A 17,266-nucleotide genomic window follows, 5' to 3' on the forward strand; every position below is an offset into this window, starting at 1 on the left:
CTTGCTGTGATTTATGTCATAGAGTGTTCTGCCTATGTTTTCCTCTAAGAGTTTTATAGTGTCTGACCTTACATTTAGGTCTTTTTCATGTCAATCCATTTTCAGTTGATTTTTGTGTATGGTATTAGGGAGTGTTCTAATTTAATTATTTTACATGTAGCTGTCCTGTTTTCCCAGCATTGCTTATTGACGAGGCTATCTTTTCTCCATTGTATATTCTTGACTCGTTTATCAAGTTAAGGTGACCATATGTGTGTGGGTTTATCTCTGGGTTTTCTGTCCTGTTCCATTGATTTATATTTCTATTTTTGTGTCAATACTATACTGTCTTGATTAATGTAGCTTTGTAGTATAGCCTGAAGTCAGAAACCCTGATTCCTCCAGCTCCATTTTTCTTTCTCAATATTGCTTCAGCTCTTCAGGATCTTTTGTGTTTCCATATAAATTGTGAAAATTTTTGTTCTTCTGTGAAAAATGTCATTGGTAGTTTGAAGGGAATGGATTGAATCTGTAGACTGCTTTGGGTAGTACAATCATTTTCACATTGTTGATTCTTCCAATCCAGGAACATGGTATATCTCTGCATCTATTTGCATCATCTTTAATTTCTTTCAGCAGTATCTTTTAGTTTTCTGTGTACAGGTCTTTTGTCTCCTTATGTAGGTTTATTCCTAGGTAGTTTATTCTTTGTGTTTCAATGGTAAATGGGAGAGTTTCCTTAATTTCTCTTTCAGATTTTTCATCATTCGTGTATAGGAATGCAAGAGATTTCTGCGCATTAGTTTTGTATCCTGATACTTTACCAAATTCCTTCATTAGGTCTGGTAGTTTTCTGGTAGCGTCTTCAGAATTCTCTGTGTATACTATCTTGTCATCTGCAAACAGTGAGAGTTTTACTTCTTTTCCAATTTAGATTCCTTTTATGTCTTTTTCTTCTTCTCTGATTGCTGTGGCTAAAACTTCCAAAACTATGTTAAATAAGAATGGTGAGAGTGGGCAACCTTGTATTGTTCCTGATCTTAGAGGAAATGGTTTCAATTTTTCACCATTGAGGACGATGTTGGCTGTGGTTTTTTCATAGATGGACTTTATTATGTTGAGGTAAGTTCCCTCTATGCTTACTTTCTGGAGGGTTTTTATCATAAATCGGTGTTGAATTTTATCAAAAGCTTTTCCTGCATATATTGAGATTATCATATAGTTTTTATCCTTTACTTTGTTAATATGGTGTATCACACTGATTGATTTGCATATATTGAAGAATTCTTGCATTCCTGGGATAAACCCCACTTGATCATGGTATATGAGCCTTTTAATGTGCTGTTGGATTCTGTTTGCTAGTATTTTGTTTAGGTTATTTGCAGCTATGTTCATCAATGTATTGGCCTGTAAGGTGTGTGTGTGTGTGTGTGTGTGTGTGTGTGTGTGTGTGTGTGTGTGTGTGTGTGAAATATCCGTATCTGGTTTGGTATCAGGGTGATAAAGGCCTCATCATCATCAGTTTGGAAGTGTCTCCACCTCTGCAGTTTTTTGGAATACTTTCAAAAGGTTACGTGTTAACTCTTCTTTAAATATTTGGTAGAACTCACGTATTAAACCAACCAGTCCTGGACATTTGTTTCTTGGGATTTTTTAAATTACTGATTCAATTTCAGTATTAGTAATTGGTCATATTTTCTATTTCTTCCTTGTTCAGTCTTGGGAGATTGTACCTTTCAAAGAATTTCTCCATTTTTTTTAGGTTTTCCGTTTTATTGGTGTACAGCTGCCTGTAGTAGTCTCTTATGATCCTTAGTACTTCTGTGGTGTCAGTTGTAACTTCTTTTAATTTCCAATTTTATTGATTTGGGCACTCTCCCTTTTTCTCTTGTTGAGTCTGCCTAGAATTTATCAATTTTGTTTATCTTTTCATAGAACAAGCTTTTAGTTTCATAAATCTTTTCTATTGTTTTTAAATTTCTATTTTATTTATTTCTCCTCTGATTTTTATGACTTCTTTAGCGGTATATAGTTTAGCCTCCACAACTTCATAGTATTTTGAAGGGTTGGTTTTTTTTCTTGTTGTTGATTTCTAATTTTACAGTGTTGTGATCATCAAAGGTACTTGAGATGATTTTAATTTTTGTAAATTTACCAAGGCTTGTTTTGTGATCTAGCCTGTGATCCATCCTGGAGAATATTACATGTACACTTGAAAAGAATGCATATTCTGCTGCTTTCAGATGGAATGCTCTATAAACATTAAGTCCATTTGGTCTAGTGTGTTATTTAAGTCCTGTGTTTCCTTATTGATTTTCTGTCTGGATGATCTGTCCTTTGATGTAAGTGGGGTGTTGAAGTCCCCTACTATTATGGTGTTACTGTCAATTTCCCCTTTTGTATTTGTTAATATTTTCTTTACATACTGAGGTGTTCTTATGTTGGGTGCATTTATGTTTAAAATTGCTATATTTTATTCTTAGATTGGTCCCTTGATCATTGTGTAATGGTCTTCTTTCTCTCTTATAACAGTCTTTATTTAAGAGTCTGTTTTGTCTGATATAAGTATTGCTACTCTAGCTTTCTCTATATTTCCATTTGCATGGAATAACTTTTTCCATCCCTTCACTGTCAATCTGTGTGTGTCTTTAGATCTGAAGTGAGTCTTTTGTAAGCAGTCTATATGGGTCCTGTATTTTTATACATCACCCACTCTATGTCTTTTGGTTGGAGCATTTATTCCATTTATATGTAAGGTAATTATCAATATGTTCTTATAGCCATATTGTTCATTGTTTTGGGGTTGTTTTGAAGGTCTTCCCCCCACTCTTTTTCTTTTGTTCTTTTAGCTTGAGATTTGATGATTAACTTTAATGATATGTTTGGATATCTTTTCCTCTTTTGTGTGTATATCTATTACAGGTTTTTCTGGTTTGTGGTTATCATGGGTATTTGTATAGAAGACTATATACATACATGCTTGTTTAAAGCTGCTGGATTCTTAATTTCAAATGCATTTTGAATACCCTATATTCATACTCTCTTCCTTCCATGATTACTGTTTTTGATATCATATTTTACATCTAATTGTTTTTGTATCCCTTAATTGCTTATTGTAGATACAGATTATTTTAAAAGTTTTGTCTTTTAACTTTTTAACCTTTTAACTAGCTCTGTGTGTGCATGATTTCGTACCTTTACTGTATGCTTGCCATTACTGGGGAGTTTTTCCTTCCATAGTTTTATTTCCTGCTGTGGCTTTTCCTTTTCTTTTCTTTCTTTTTTTTTTTTTTTTCTAGAGGAAGTATTTTCAAATTTGTTGTAAATCACGTTTGGTGGTGGTGAACTCTTTTAGATTTTGAGTGTCTGTAAAATTTTTTTATTTCTCCATCCAATCTGAATGAGAGCCATGCTGTTTAGAGTATTCTTGGTTGTAGCTTTTCCCCTTCCATTACTTTGAATATTATCATTACAGTCCCTTCTGGCCTGCAGAGTTTCTGCTGAAGAATCAGCTGATAGCCTAACAGGAGATGCCTGGTATGTTATTTGTTGCTTTTCCCATACTGCTTGTAATATTCCCTCTTTATCTTTATTTTTTTCATTTTGATTGCTATGTGTCTTGGTGTGTTCCTTTTTGGGTTAATCCTGTATGAGAATCTCTGTGTTTTCTGGACTTGGTTGACTGTTTGCTTTCCTAGGTCTAGGAGATTTTCAGCTATTAGCTCTTCATATATTTTCTCAAGGACTTTCTCATTCAATTCTCTTTCTGGGACCCCTATAATGCAAATATTAGTGCCCTTGATGTTGTCTCAGATAACTCTTAAACTGTCCTCATTTCTTTTTATTATTTTTTCTTTTTCTTTTTTTCTGTTCAGTGGCAGTGATTTCCACTATTCTATCTTCCAGCTCACTGGTCCCTCCCTCTGAGTCATTTAGTCAACTATTGATTCCTTCTAGTGTATTTTTCATTTCAGTTATTGTATTCTGCATCTCTGTCAGGTTGTTATTTATATTTTCTACCTCTTTGTTAAATCCTTCTAACTGCTTACTCTGTGTATCCATTCTCCTACCGAGTTCTTTGATAATTTTTACTATCATTACTCTGAATTCTTGCTCAGGTAGATTACGTAACTCCACTGCACTTAGTTCTTTTTCTGGGGGGTTAATCTTGATCAATAATCTGGAAATTATTCATTTGCTGCCTCATTTTGTCTAAGGTTCTATTGGCATTTTTCTGTATGTTGTAGGGTATTTACGTTTCTTGGAGAAGTGGCAATCTGTAGGAGACATCCTATTCCTGCCAGCAGTTTACTTTCCTCTCATTGCTTGAGGTATATGCTGCAGGGGTTCCCCCTCAAAGGGCTGCATGGTCCTTCTTTCATGGTTACCTGACCATGTCAATGGTCTTGTAGGCTTGCTTGGCCCCTGGTCCTGCCTTATGTGGATGCTATTGCCTACAGTTTGGTGGGGCCTTGTCATGAGGTGGCTGGTTGCCGAATCCTAGGGGCCCCTGGAGCTAGTGCTGGTCTATTTGTTGGTGAACCAGGGTCCTGACTGGGACCCTGGGGCTTTTGCCCACCCAGTGACAGGTGAATGCAGACCCTGGGGTTAGTACCAGACTACTGACAGGCAGAGCTGGTTCCTGGAGTCTGGCTGTATGGCCCAGGGATCCTAGAGCTCATTTCAGATCATGGTGGGGGATGTGGCGAGGGAAGATTTCTGATACTGTTGGGTATGGGGCCCAGGATGTCAGAATGATTGTTTTTGGCCTGTTTGTGGGCAGCGCCAGGGCCCAGCTGGTCAGAGTAGGGTCTGGCATGCATTGCAGGATCATAGTTTTTTTGCTTCTCATGACTGCTCTCTGGTGGGTGAGGCTGATCTAGATGTTTTGCCAGGCTTCAAGGTGGGAGGTGCTGGTGCCTGTCCAGTTGTTCATGAATCTGGCTCTTGGCCTGCTGGTAGGCTGGACTCTTTTTAGGGACATGTTTAGAGGTGGATGTGGGCTCTTCAGTCTTTAGGCAGCCTGTCTGTTGATGGGAACCAACAGGCTGTTTGGGTAGGGCCAGGTCTTGCATTAATGATCCAAGATATGAGGTACCGGGAGTGTTCACATGGCTGAATGTTCCCCAAAATGGCTGCCACCAGTGTCTAAGTCCCCAGGGTGAGTTGTAGCTTCCCACCATGTCTCCTGGAGACTCTCCAAGATCAGCAGGTAGGGCTGGCCCAAGCTCCTATAAAATTACAGGGTTTGCCCTCGGTCGTGGTGCACATGAGGTTTTGTGTGCATACTTTAATAGTAAGGTCTCTAGTCTTTGGGACTCCTGCAGTTAAGCCCAACTAGGCTTCAAAGGCAAATGTTCCACAGGCTGGGCTGGGAAGCCTGATGTGGGGCTCAGAACTCTCACTCATGTGGGAGAACCTCTGTAATATAATTATTATAGAGTCTGCCCTGGGGGATTCGGGACTTGATTATATTGAAAATCTGGTCCTCCTACCCCTCTTGTTATGTTTCTTCTTTACATCTTTAGTTGTGGAAAATCGTTTCTGGTAGATTCTAGACTTTTTCTCTGATGGTCATTATGCAGATAGTTGTGATTATAGAGTGTTTGTGAGAGGAGGTGAGCTCAGGGTCTTTCTACTCTGCCACCTTGGCCACACTCTTCAATCCATTATTGAGGGTACCATATTAATGTCTCCAAACATTATTGTATTATTATTTCTCCTTTTAGCTCTCTTAGTGTTTGCTTTATACATTTATGTGTCCCACACATTTTCAGCTGTTGGTTGCATAAATATTTATAATTGTTCTATCTTCTTAATGGATTAACGCTCATTATCATAATGAAATTCCTTGTCTGTCATTTTTAGTTTAAACTCCATTTTATCTGATATAAATATGGCTAACACTTCTGCCTCTTCCTCTTCCTCCCCCTCCTATCCCTCCTTCTCATTTATCTTCTCTTTGTTTCAGGTTCCCTTTACTTGAAATGCCTTTTACCATCTCTTCACTATTGGTCTGTGTCTATTTTAGATATTGTATTATTGGAACTTATGGTTTATTCATTCAGCCATTCTAGGTCTATGTACTGATAAGTAAGGACTTCTTTTTTTAACATCTTTATTGGAGTATAACTGCTTTACAATGGTGTGTTAGTTTCTGCTTTATAACAAAGTGAATCAGTTATACATATACATATGTTCCCATATCTCTTCCCTCTTGTGTCTCCCTCCCTCCCACCCTCCCTATCCCACCTCCCTAGGTGGTCAAAAAGCACTGAGCTGATCTCCCTCTGCTATGCAGCTGCTTCCCACTAGCTATCTATTTTACGTTTGGTAGTGTATATGTTCATTGTGGCTCATAATTCCTGCAGTCTTTTTGTCCCTTTTCAATTTTTTTTCCTTTTTACTCCTGTGACCTCCTATCTTCCATATCATTGATTTTTCTGTAAATCTCTGCTGAATTCTTCAGTTATTTTATTTTTCAACTCAGAGCTTTCTGTTTGCCTTCTTTGGTGTTTGCTATTTCCTCATTGAACTTTTTATCTTCAGTCATCATTTTCCTAATTTTGTTTCACAGTCAGTATGTGTTTTCTTGTAGTTCACCAAACTTCCTTAAGTGAGTTACCCTGAATTTGTCTGACAGTTGTTTTTCTTTTCTTTTGGGTCAGTTATTAGTGTTTTATTTGATGTCACATTTACCTGATTTCTGTGAACCTTTATTTCTTATGTTGTTACCTGTACACTTGAGTAATGGAACTCCTCTTCCAGACTTTACAGGTTTACTCTGGCAGAGAGAGTTTTTCACTAGTCAGCTCAGTTTGGTTTTCTGGGTTTGGTTTTCTGAAAACCATTTCTGGGAAAGTCCTTGGGCAGGTGGGTTCTGTTCTTATTGTTTATTTGGGAGATGAACAATTCTTCAAGCTCTGAGAATGGGATGGAGGGATGCGACCCTGGCTTAGAACAGTTAGGCTTCCTGGTTCTCTATGCAGATTAAGCTATAGAGTACACTACACATTTGCCTAGGATCTCTGGTCAGGCTTACTACATGGTCAGGATTGGGTACTCTTTTCAGTAGTAGATGAGGCTATGAATTAGCTTCTTTGCCATGACAGGCAGCAAGGTGTATCCCAGGACCTGCACAGCTCATTGTCTGGGGATCCAAGTCAGCCATTAGTGTGCACTAAATTCCCTGGTCAGGCCATACTCTCTATTCAAGTGTCATTAAACATAGGCTGTTGCATGGGCTTTGCAGCTTCCCATGTGATCTGGTTTGGTCTCCAGTCTGGACATGCTGACGGCTGTGTTCTACAAAAAATGGGGTTACAGGTTAGATTCCCTGCAGTGGGAGAAGCCGCTCTAAAACCAGCAGCTCTTGTTTTCTTATTCCATGCCAACCCACATTCTAGTTCCCTGGCCAAACTGGGCCACTGGCTTTGTTCTCTAAACCATGTTTTTGTCTGCAATACTCTCACTACAGTGCTGCTGAGCCCCCTAACTTTCAGGTCTTTTTGTCAGGACTTCTGGTGAGATGGAACTGAAAGGCATTCTCCATAGGGGTTGTGGCTATGTTCCAGCCCCCTTGCCTGGGTGGGAAGAGGAGGTGCTGCTTCAGGCATATCTCAATTTCCAAAACAGCCTCACTGGTTGGGACCGGCTGGGGGTTACACTCAGCCCTAGCTATGAATTAACCCCCTACCTATCTGTAGCAGGGGACACCTCCATGGCTGATACTGACTTTAATCTGGGAGTAATCAGCTCTGCCCTCCTGCCTCTTAGCTTGAACATCCCTGGACTGCATAGCTTCCAGTTATCACTGACCCTTCTGGTCATGGGACTTGAAAGCACTTTCCACAGTGGGTGGTGCTTCGACTCAGCACCTTGACTGGGCAAGGACAAACTGATATCTAGGGCAGGCAAATCTAGTTAGTGGATCCTAGTCAGGCAGATATGCACCCCACCAACTTACCTGCCAAGAACATGCCAACTTAGTTCTGCGGATGAGAAAATCAGTGGTTGAGACTGACTGGATGCTGCAGGCGTAAACTCAGCCTGCCAAAACTCACATGCTGGTTTTTGCAAGTCCCTGCTCCATCACGGTCAGATACCCAATGGTTGTGCCCAAAAAAACTCTACATTGCCCACAGTGTGAGCTCAGATTACAGGTTCCCACAAAGCAACCCACAATGCTGAGGATAATGCTAATTGTCCCTCCTGGGTTCTTTCTTCCCAATGGGGTAACCAACCAGAGGGTCAGAGGAACCTCTTCACATGGTGCTGCATTTGACTGGGGGAAGTTTCCTCTTACCCTCTTAATGTGCTCTGTCTTGGTCTCAGATGCAGGGGTGTGCTTTAGGCTCACCTCTCCCCCCCCATATTTTAGGATTCTCTCCATGTTGTCTTGTTCAGAATGGTTGTTAATTTTCCCAGTGTGGGGGAGCAAACTCAGGAAAGACCCATGTCCCAATCTTGGTGACATCATCTCACCTCCTGACTAAATTTTGAGGAACTTCTACTCATTCCCACACCAGCTACATAATTTTACATTTCCCTAAGCAATTTACAAGAGTTCTAATCTCTCCAAAACTTCATCTTATTGTTATTTTGCCTATTTCATTTTTGGCCTAGCTGGTATGAAAAGGTACCTCATGATTCTGATTTGCATTTCCCTAGCGATTACTAAAGTTTCATTTCCTACCTTATTACATACCTTCTTTGGAAAAGTGTCTATTCACTTTCTTTCCCAAAATTTTTACTGTTGTCTTTTTGTTGTTGAGTTGTAAGAGTTCTTTGTGTATTTTGGTTAGTATAACCTTATGCAACATATGATTAAGAAATATTTTCTCTCGTTTTATAATTAGCTTTTCATTTTCTAGAAAATTTTCTTTGATGTAAACTTTTGTAAATTTAGTTGTTCCAATAGAGGGGCTGACTCTCGGCATTTTCCAACCATTGTTCACAATATTTCTCTTGACCTCTATTGTTTAATGATGTATCTGGACACTCAAGACAAATATTAGTTTTCTTCTAGGTTGTTCAACCAAAAAATAAAAATTTGCTGCTTTGTTTACATAGGTAAACACAATTTTTGGTTATCAAAAAATAACTGAATAAGACACTGAAACTCCATATACAGATATCCCTTACTAAGGTCATCTAAGACTAAAGAAATTCATAGTTTTTAAAGCCTTGGCAGAAGTTACACTACAGCTATCTTCTAAAACACCTACTTTAAAAGAAAAAAATAAGGTGTGAACCAATCTCTGGCTGAATAAAACGACTTCTGCCAGTCAGTCAGGGGGTGGTATCCTTTACCCCACACCCCACCCACTTATTTAAATGGTACAGTAATTACCTATGTTTCCAAGGCCTGAGAAATCAGCCATTCACAATTATCTTTTCAGTTGATTATTGTCATATGAAGTCACATTAAGTTAAAAGAATACACAGAGGCAGTTAAATTAGTCATTACATATTTACTGAACCTTTAACAGAGCAGATGAAATAAAATTCACATTTATGAAAAATCTACAAAATGTCTTTGAATCGCAAAATAAGACTATCTCATTAATTTTTTATCTTCAGGAAAAATGTAAGCTGTAAAAATAAAGCAGTGTATTTAGCACTTTTCAGTTTTTCATTTACAGTTTGAAAGAGGTAGGTAATTCTGCAACACCTGAGAAATGTATGGTGATAGCCAACTGTAATAACAGTTTCAAAAGTAACTAAAAAAAATTGGTCTCATAACCACAAAATGTCTTCCTACACATCTCAAAATAAAATGGTCATTTATTCTACACCCACATTTTTTCTATACCTTGGTATCCACTGCCACTATAGATTTTACAACTCTAGAAGATTCCACAAAATGGTGCAACGAGCACAATTCAACTCTTCACAACCTTTAAACTTTTCATCATCCAGCTAAAGTGTTTTCAAACAAGGGTTGAGGAAAAAAAGAGTCATATAATAACAATTAACCAGAGGAAGATTTCTGAAGGGAAACCAAATACGTCCCAAACAGAACCCAGAACCTTTGTATATCTCTGTATTATTTCACACAATTATCTAATATACCTAGCTACACCCAAAACAGTAGACTTAAATGTTGTCAACCACATTGCTTTCAGCCCAAGATTTACTTTCCACAGAAAACAAGTGCCACGAAGAAGTGTGGTGTGCCACACAACTACCTTAACATTAAATGTCAGGATCTTACATGCAGCAGGGTTCTGGTGAAATATGATCAATCACATTAGTTTTAAGGTAAATTCTTACTTCTAACATACATGTTCATTTCCTCTCATAGAAGTGAGTCCAATATTTAACTCAGTAACTAAAGGAGATATTTATAAAAATTTGTTAAAGAACTTTATCTGCTTTTATTAATTTTGGTAGGGCAGTTAGTCAATTTTCATGTACTTTGTTTTGCTTTCATGTACTGTCTGGACCCTTGATCATCAAGCTCAGTGATGGAACTTTGTAAGTATCTCACATTTGGGGCTCTCTTTCCCATTATATAATTAAATTTTGAATCCATTTTAGATCATAAATGTGACAGGAACATATAAATAAGATTATTCAGCTGTTAGATATCAAACTAACAAAGTTAAATAAAGAACAAACTTCAGAAAACTTTCCCCTTCTAAATGCAAAGATCTAAATACTATTTTTTTTCTTCAATCATCTGTTCCAACCTGTAACTAAAGGAATACAAATATTTTTAATTCACATTCAACCTGTCTGTCCAACAACTTGCCTGAATATAATGCCTTCTCTACAAATGACATCTTCATTTACATATTCTGCCACAACTTTGAAGGAGTCAAAACTTGCAGTTATCTCAGTTTAAGTGATAAAAATATTATCAAAAACTAATCTGAATCAAATATGCTGTGTTTTTTCATATCACATACTGCACTTTTATTTCTACCTGGCATTTAAATGAGCTACTAGACAAAAGTAATCATCTTTATATTTTCTTTTACATTAATGAACTAGAGTTTAAATTAGTATTAGTTTTTACAAAAAGGAACCATTATCAGACAAGTGTCAATTTAATTCTGATAAATATATGCAAGAGGCAGGGAGAAGGCAATGAGCAGATGAACCGATACATTCAAAGGAGAAGGCAATGAACACATACAGTCCAATGAAGGAAAAAGAAGGCAGATATGTATAATATAGCTGTGGAAAAATGTATACATTAAAACAATGCCTAACTGCTAAGCAGCCTCCTGTACCATGTAGTCCAACAGCTAAGAAAATACAGATATGGTAGAAAAAGTAAGAAAATTTTCATCACAAAAGGAAGAGGAACTACTATAGAAAAGTTATATGCAAAATATATCTCTCATTACAGTGATCACATTTCATCTTAGTCAACTGAATCAATGCCCAGAAAAGATCACGTGGAGAGGATCTTTTAAGCTGCATTTTGTTTCATTTGTTCCTTTGGGCTTAGCCTTCAGGTTGCCTCCTGGAGCTCTTTTAGAGGAGGTGCTCAGCTCTTTCTTAGAATCAAGAGCAGTGCAGGGCTGTATCACAGGTGTTGCTGAATCTACATCCACTACTTTTACAGAGACCTGCTCTTTCAGGATTTCCACCTTCTCACTGAGCTCATTTCTTTCCATCTGAAGAGCTCTGCACAGCTTCTCTAATCGTTCCAGTTTTATTTGAAAGGGCTTGTATTCTTTATCACGGACAGTTTTCTGGGGAAAAAAAGATAAAATTCATGGAAGCTTCATATTTGGAAACACAAGTTAGGTTATTATGTACAAAACTAAGTTATCTGAGCCAATCTGTAAACTACTTTTTATCATTTCTTGGACACCACTATATTTAAATAGTTACAACTGTTCGGGAGCAATGCAAAAATTAAATTCTCTTGTATTTCTTGAAAGCAAGCAAAATCCACTTCTTGACTTAATAAGTACTAAGTAGACTTAATAAAGTATTATGGAAATTCAGGATCTTAATTTAAAATGCTGTAAGTAAGAAGATGAAAGTTCTTATTTCTACAAGTTTTCTTTCCTTCCACCACTTTTGAGTTCCAATATTTTCCCTTGTGAAATATTATACTCTTATGAAGTATATTAAAGTGAGAAAATTACTAACTGCAAATGAAATACATTTCAACTTTATTTACAGCAAACCAGACAAACAGTACAGTGTTGCCATTTGTAAAATAATAACTCAAGGTAGAAAAGCAGCTGAGTTTGTGCTCTCTCCATAAAAAATATAAAGAAAGTTGTGTTTTCTGAAGAGCAGAGTCTCTCAGGTTGCAGCCTTCCAACGAGAGCATCAGTATTACCATAATACTTGAAAGAAATGCAAATTCTTGGACCACACCAGATATCTAACTAATTAACTATGGGGGAACAGCACACCAGGTTTAACAAGTTTATTCTGCAAAAGTTCAAGTTTGCTATGGAACAAAGCCAAACCCAGATACTTTATAGCTGTCTACACCACAAACATGAGCTAACTGATTAAGAAAAAACGTTTAAATGCCTCTCTCACAACAATCTAAATCACTGTATTAAAGAGAACATATAATCAAACCTACAGTTACCTAGCAAACCTTCATAAGTTATAGCCTGCATTAATACTGAAATAAATGAGCATTTTCTATTCAGTCATGTAAAATCTTCTCACCTCTTCAGCCATTTGCAGAAGTACTTTATTATTATTTTCCCATTTGGTACGCCATATTATCATTTCTTTTTCCAGTTTTTTAATTTTCTTTGTCATCTGTGAACCAACAAAATTGCAAATTTAAATTCTAAACTGCCTGACCCACCACAAAAACATTTTATAATGTTCTTCTAATCCCTCAACACTCACTGTACTTGTCTCACATGGCTGATAGCTATTTATAGCTTTATAAAAGTGGCTGTGATGGTCTGTTACATGCAGAGCTAACAGAAGTCCCTATGGTAGAGCAGTAGGAACCAAAGTTGAGAGCTGCATATTATGAGAAAAACATATTTGATCTCCTCAGTTTCACAGGAAGCAGCAACACATGGAAACTTCAGATACCACATTCTGAACTCTCAATTAGGGTTGGAGTGCAATTCATTCCAGCTAGAGGTAACAAGAGATGAGAACTCCTTCTCCCCAAGTTGTATGAAAAAAGTGTCCATGTTCTCGAGTAACTCATCAGATTCTTGGAAGGACAGAGATTCACAGCCCCCAACAGATTTAAGAATCATAAGACATATTAGTATCAGAACTAGAGGCAGGATAACAAGTGATCAGGAAAGAAACCTTTAATTATTAAATCCTTAGCTTTAATCATCCTCACAACTCACAAGACAGTTTTATTTCAGACTTTGTTAAAGATAAAATGATTCAAAAAATGACATCCCATGCTACAAGATCTCAGTTCTCAGAAATTCAGAATAAGATTCAGGTATGCTGGTATATCACCCTTGTTTCTAAGAATACTTTATTGTTGGTCTGCACATTAGGTCTTTTCTAGGTAGAGATATTGAGTCAGGCACTGTTGAGGGAAACAAGGATAAGACAGAGCCAATGCCGTGTTCCACGGTATTTTAATTACCCACAAAATACCACCATGCAGTGAGACAAAGACTATGTGGCTTGAGTGCTGATCTGTAGTAACCTCTACAGCCACTAGCAGAGAGGAATGTGTTCCAGTCCAAAGGATTCTCCAGCAGGATAACAAATTTGGGAGTCCCCGTCTTAAACTGTCCTTCATCAAAAGCATACATGTGTTGGAGTCCAGCTGACACTTCCACTGTGTCCCTCGACCAAAGCCTCAACTGAGAGGACTGTCACTGAATTCTCCACATTACTGGGTCTAAAAATACCTGAAGGTGGTAAACAGAGCACTTAACATCGCCAAGCACTGTTTGAAATACAGCAGATACATTTATTACTTTCATTTTTAAGAATAAAGGAACAAAAAGGAATAGAAAGGTTAAACAACTGGCCCATGGTCTACGATAAATGACAACAATTATTGATCCAAGAAATGTGACTGCCAGGCATGTGCTCTAAACCACTATGTTTGTTAAGATTTAATAATAATCATGACTAATACCTATTGAACGCTTACAAAATTCCAGGCCCTACTGTTACTTATCCTCCATTGACCACCTTTTATAAAAAATCCCAATTTTAAGGGGAAATGCCAAGCTAAACAGCTTGCCCCAAGGAATTCACACAACGCAAATAAGAGATCTCAGTTCCAGCATCCATGCTCCAAACCAAGGTACTCCCTGCTTATTTTGAGAAAGAGGCAGGTAACTATACACTTTAACATTGTCCTTTAGCCCATATTCTGAATTAGAATGACCCAAAACATTTTTGTACACCAAACTTTAACTACTTTATAAATTTTATAAAGATGTCTCTCTATATTATATGTATAGAGATCCAATTTAAAAGACTAAAAACATTTTAGGCAAATAATCTACCAATGTTTTATGAAAGAACTGGGAGTGATCATCTGAAGTGATTCTTTTAAAAATCTATTCCTAACAACAATTCGCCTTTAGTACAAAAATTTAATTTAAGAGTATCAAGATCATTACCAAGTTGGGGTAATTTCAGGGCAAAATTTCTAAATAAGCCAGCAGAGGATAAGAAAAGATAAAGTTAAGATCAGGATCAGACTCCATCCAAATAGTAATTATGCTTAAAATAACCTCTTATAAATTTAGTAGTGATATTCTACTAAAAATATGTAAATACCTTTTCCATTTCCTGCCTGAAGGTTGTAAACAGTTCATTGCTTTTTGCCATGGTAGTCTGGAATTCTTCAAACTTATCCATATAAACAGAAAGCTACAGAAAAAAGTATCAAATATTCTGAGTTCCAGATAAGTGACATAAAACCCCAAAGACTATCAAAATAACATAGTGTGGCGAAACATTAGTTACTTGTTATAAGTGATAAAAAATGAGGGCAAATGCATAATAAATCTTTGAGCAGACATAAATGGCTAAAATTCTTATAACTCACTGAAATGCACTGAGACTTATGAAATTTTGTTGGTCTAATGTAACTGTACATGTTTAAAATGTACATTTACTAGCTCCATTTCACCAATATAAACTACAGTGGTATAACTACACATTTCATATAATTATAATGCTTTATGCACTACCCTTCTCCTTACATTTGTAAAACTGTTCTTAGAAAAAGATCATTCTTTCAGAGGACAACCTGCATAATTATTAGCTTGATACCAAGGCTATGTCTTTCCGTACCTAAGCAGGAAAATACAACAGAAGTCAAAGAATAGTTTGGCTGAAGGAGAAAGAATTTAGTGGGAGTATGGTTGAGAAAAAGATCTTCGAAAAGAGGCAGAAACAACAATTTTTATTTTAACCCCTACCCTCAAGGAATTTTTATTCTAGCTGGGAAAATAATGCTAACTGACAAGACTAAAGAGAATACAGAATGCAGAGTCACCTTTTCCTCCTCCACAGAAAATGAGTTCAGTGCTACTGTAATATAACTGTATTATCTTCAAGACGAGGAAACAGAGGTTCAGAAAATAAAGTGGTTTGCCAAAGAGAAGTAGAAAAGAATAAAAGATGGAGGACAAAAAAAGTGGCTTTTCCACTTTCATTAGTGCTGTATTAGGAATATTAAATAGATCCATGTGAACAGGATGGGGAGGGAGTAGGATATGATGCAATGACACTTAAGGGAGATTAGAAGTTATGGCAGTTTTAGCATGGTCCATTTTTATTGAAAATGGAACATCCAAGTATACTGTTCCACCTGAGAGTTCAATGCTGGCCAATACTGTGTAGTTAGTAAGTGGTAACTACCATACACTTGAACTTATGTGCCTAGATTACTAAACAGTGGTCAAGACACACCAGTAAGACTATGAAATCATCAATGAAAGCTGGAAACTGACATAGTAAGAGCATACAATGAGACTAATACTTGGAAAGGACAGCCACATTCAGGGAGCAGGTGGCAGTAAAGAAAACTAATGATTAGATAGGAAATGTCAAAAAGAGACACGTCCCTAAAAACAGAAATTGCACTGATAACATTACAACAGAATCAGAGCTGGCCTGTGAGCTTGGTAAATAGGTCCTCTTGGTGTCTTATCCTGGAGAAATTATCAATGACTCCCATATTAAAGACCATCTCCCAAAGCAAATACAGACTTTTTTATACACCCTCCACATCAATTCTCTTCTCCATTTATATGAATCACTGAGTATACAGGGATAATAAAGAAGGTAAATAAACTGGTAACACTTTACAAGATGAGAAGCACAATCCTTCCAATACCTTTCCTTTAAAGCAAGGATGCAGCATCTGCTCCCGTTATTCTACACAAGGCAACCAAATTAGAAACTGGAAAGGACAACACAAGAAGGCTGAACTGAAAACCAGGGAGAACCCCAATTCTTTTAAAAAGAACAAACATGCAACCTTACCTGGAAGTGGACTTAACACTACACATACAACAAAATATGTACTTTCTACCTGTTTTATTTTCCTCATAGGAGAAACTCAAAAGATACTGGAGAAACTATCCAGGATAGTATTGATAGAATGGGAACACTGAAAACAGTCTGACCAGACATACCAATTTGCCTGAACTGAGGGGTTTCTTGGGATACAGGACTTCCAGAGAAAATTCCTAGTCAAAACATGATAAGTAAGTCACCGGAATTGAAGAGGAAAATTTCAGGAGGCCAAAGGACCTATTATTCAGTTCAGTTCTGGCTCTGGCTGAGAACCAGGAGACTCACAAACTCTGCTAACCTCTACTGTCAAGTTACCTGTTGTTTTAACTGTACTTCTTGCTGTTTCATTTCTTCAAACTTGTACCTCGATTCTGTTGCTTCTTTTAATAGCTAGAAAACAGAAACATTCTGGCAAAATACTAGTAGTAATTACACATTTGACTAAAGTGTCAGATGGCCGAACACTAAGCCTCTCCTTTCATTATTTTAACAAGAATCATGGGTCAGTGAAACATCCTATTACATCAATTGCCAATTATCCCTATCTTTGATCTATTAAACCCTTGTTAACACTTAGGAATACAGAAATAATCTTTAAACCACTTATGGAGAAAAAGTACCTGAGAGACATAGTAAGGTTTATAAAACTCAGGGTTGGGCTTCCCTGGTGGCTTAGTGGTTGAGAGTCTGCCTGCCGATGCAGGGGACACGGGTTCGTGCCCCGGTCCAGGAAGATCCCACATGCCGTGGAACGGCTGGGCCCGTGAGCCATGGACGCTGAGCCCGCGCGTCCGGAGGCTGTACTCCACAGCGGGAGGCC

At 37.4% G+C, this 17,266-nt stretch overlaps 1 protein-coding gene across 3 annotated transcripts in view; it reads right to left on the reverse strand.

Moving 5' to 3' along the window:
* Positions 1–9,435: 9,435 nt before the first annotated feature.
* Positions 9,436–17,266, reverse strand: part of LOC112395075 (gamma-taxilin-like) — a 52,425-nt gene continuing 44,594 nt past the window's right edge. For 2 of the 3 annotated variants that reach the window (XM_024738137.1, XM_024738135.1), the window contains 4 exons: positions 16,762–16,836; positions 14,698–14,790; positions 12,634–12,729; positions 9,436–11,687 (listed from right to left, as the gene is read on the reverse strand). In XM_024738137.1, the coding sequence (XP_024593905.1) occupies positions 11,367–11,687; positions 12,634–12,729; positions 14,698–14,790; positions 16,762–16,836 (585 nt within the window). In that variant the 3' untranslated portion in view covers positions 9,436–11,366. The remainder of the gene's footprint in view (positions 11,688–12,633; positions 12,730–14,697; positions 14,791–16,761; positions 16,837–17,266) is intronic. The other variant, XM_024738136.1, reaches the window with a different exon arrangement.

This window comes from Neophocaena asiaeorientalis, unplaced genomic scaffold (assembly GCF_003031525.2).
Source record: "Neophocaena asiaeorientalis asiaeorientalis breed wild unplaced genomic scaffold, Neophocaena_asiaeorientalis_V1.1 scaffold772, whole genome shotgun sequence".
In the NCBI taxonomy this organism is placed as follows: Eukaryota; Metazoa; Chordata; class Mammalia; order Artiodactyla; family Phocoenidae; genus Neophocaena; species Neophocaena asiaeorientalis.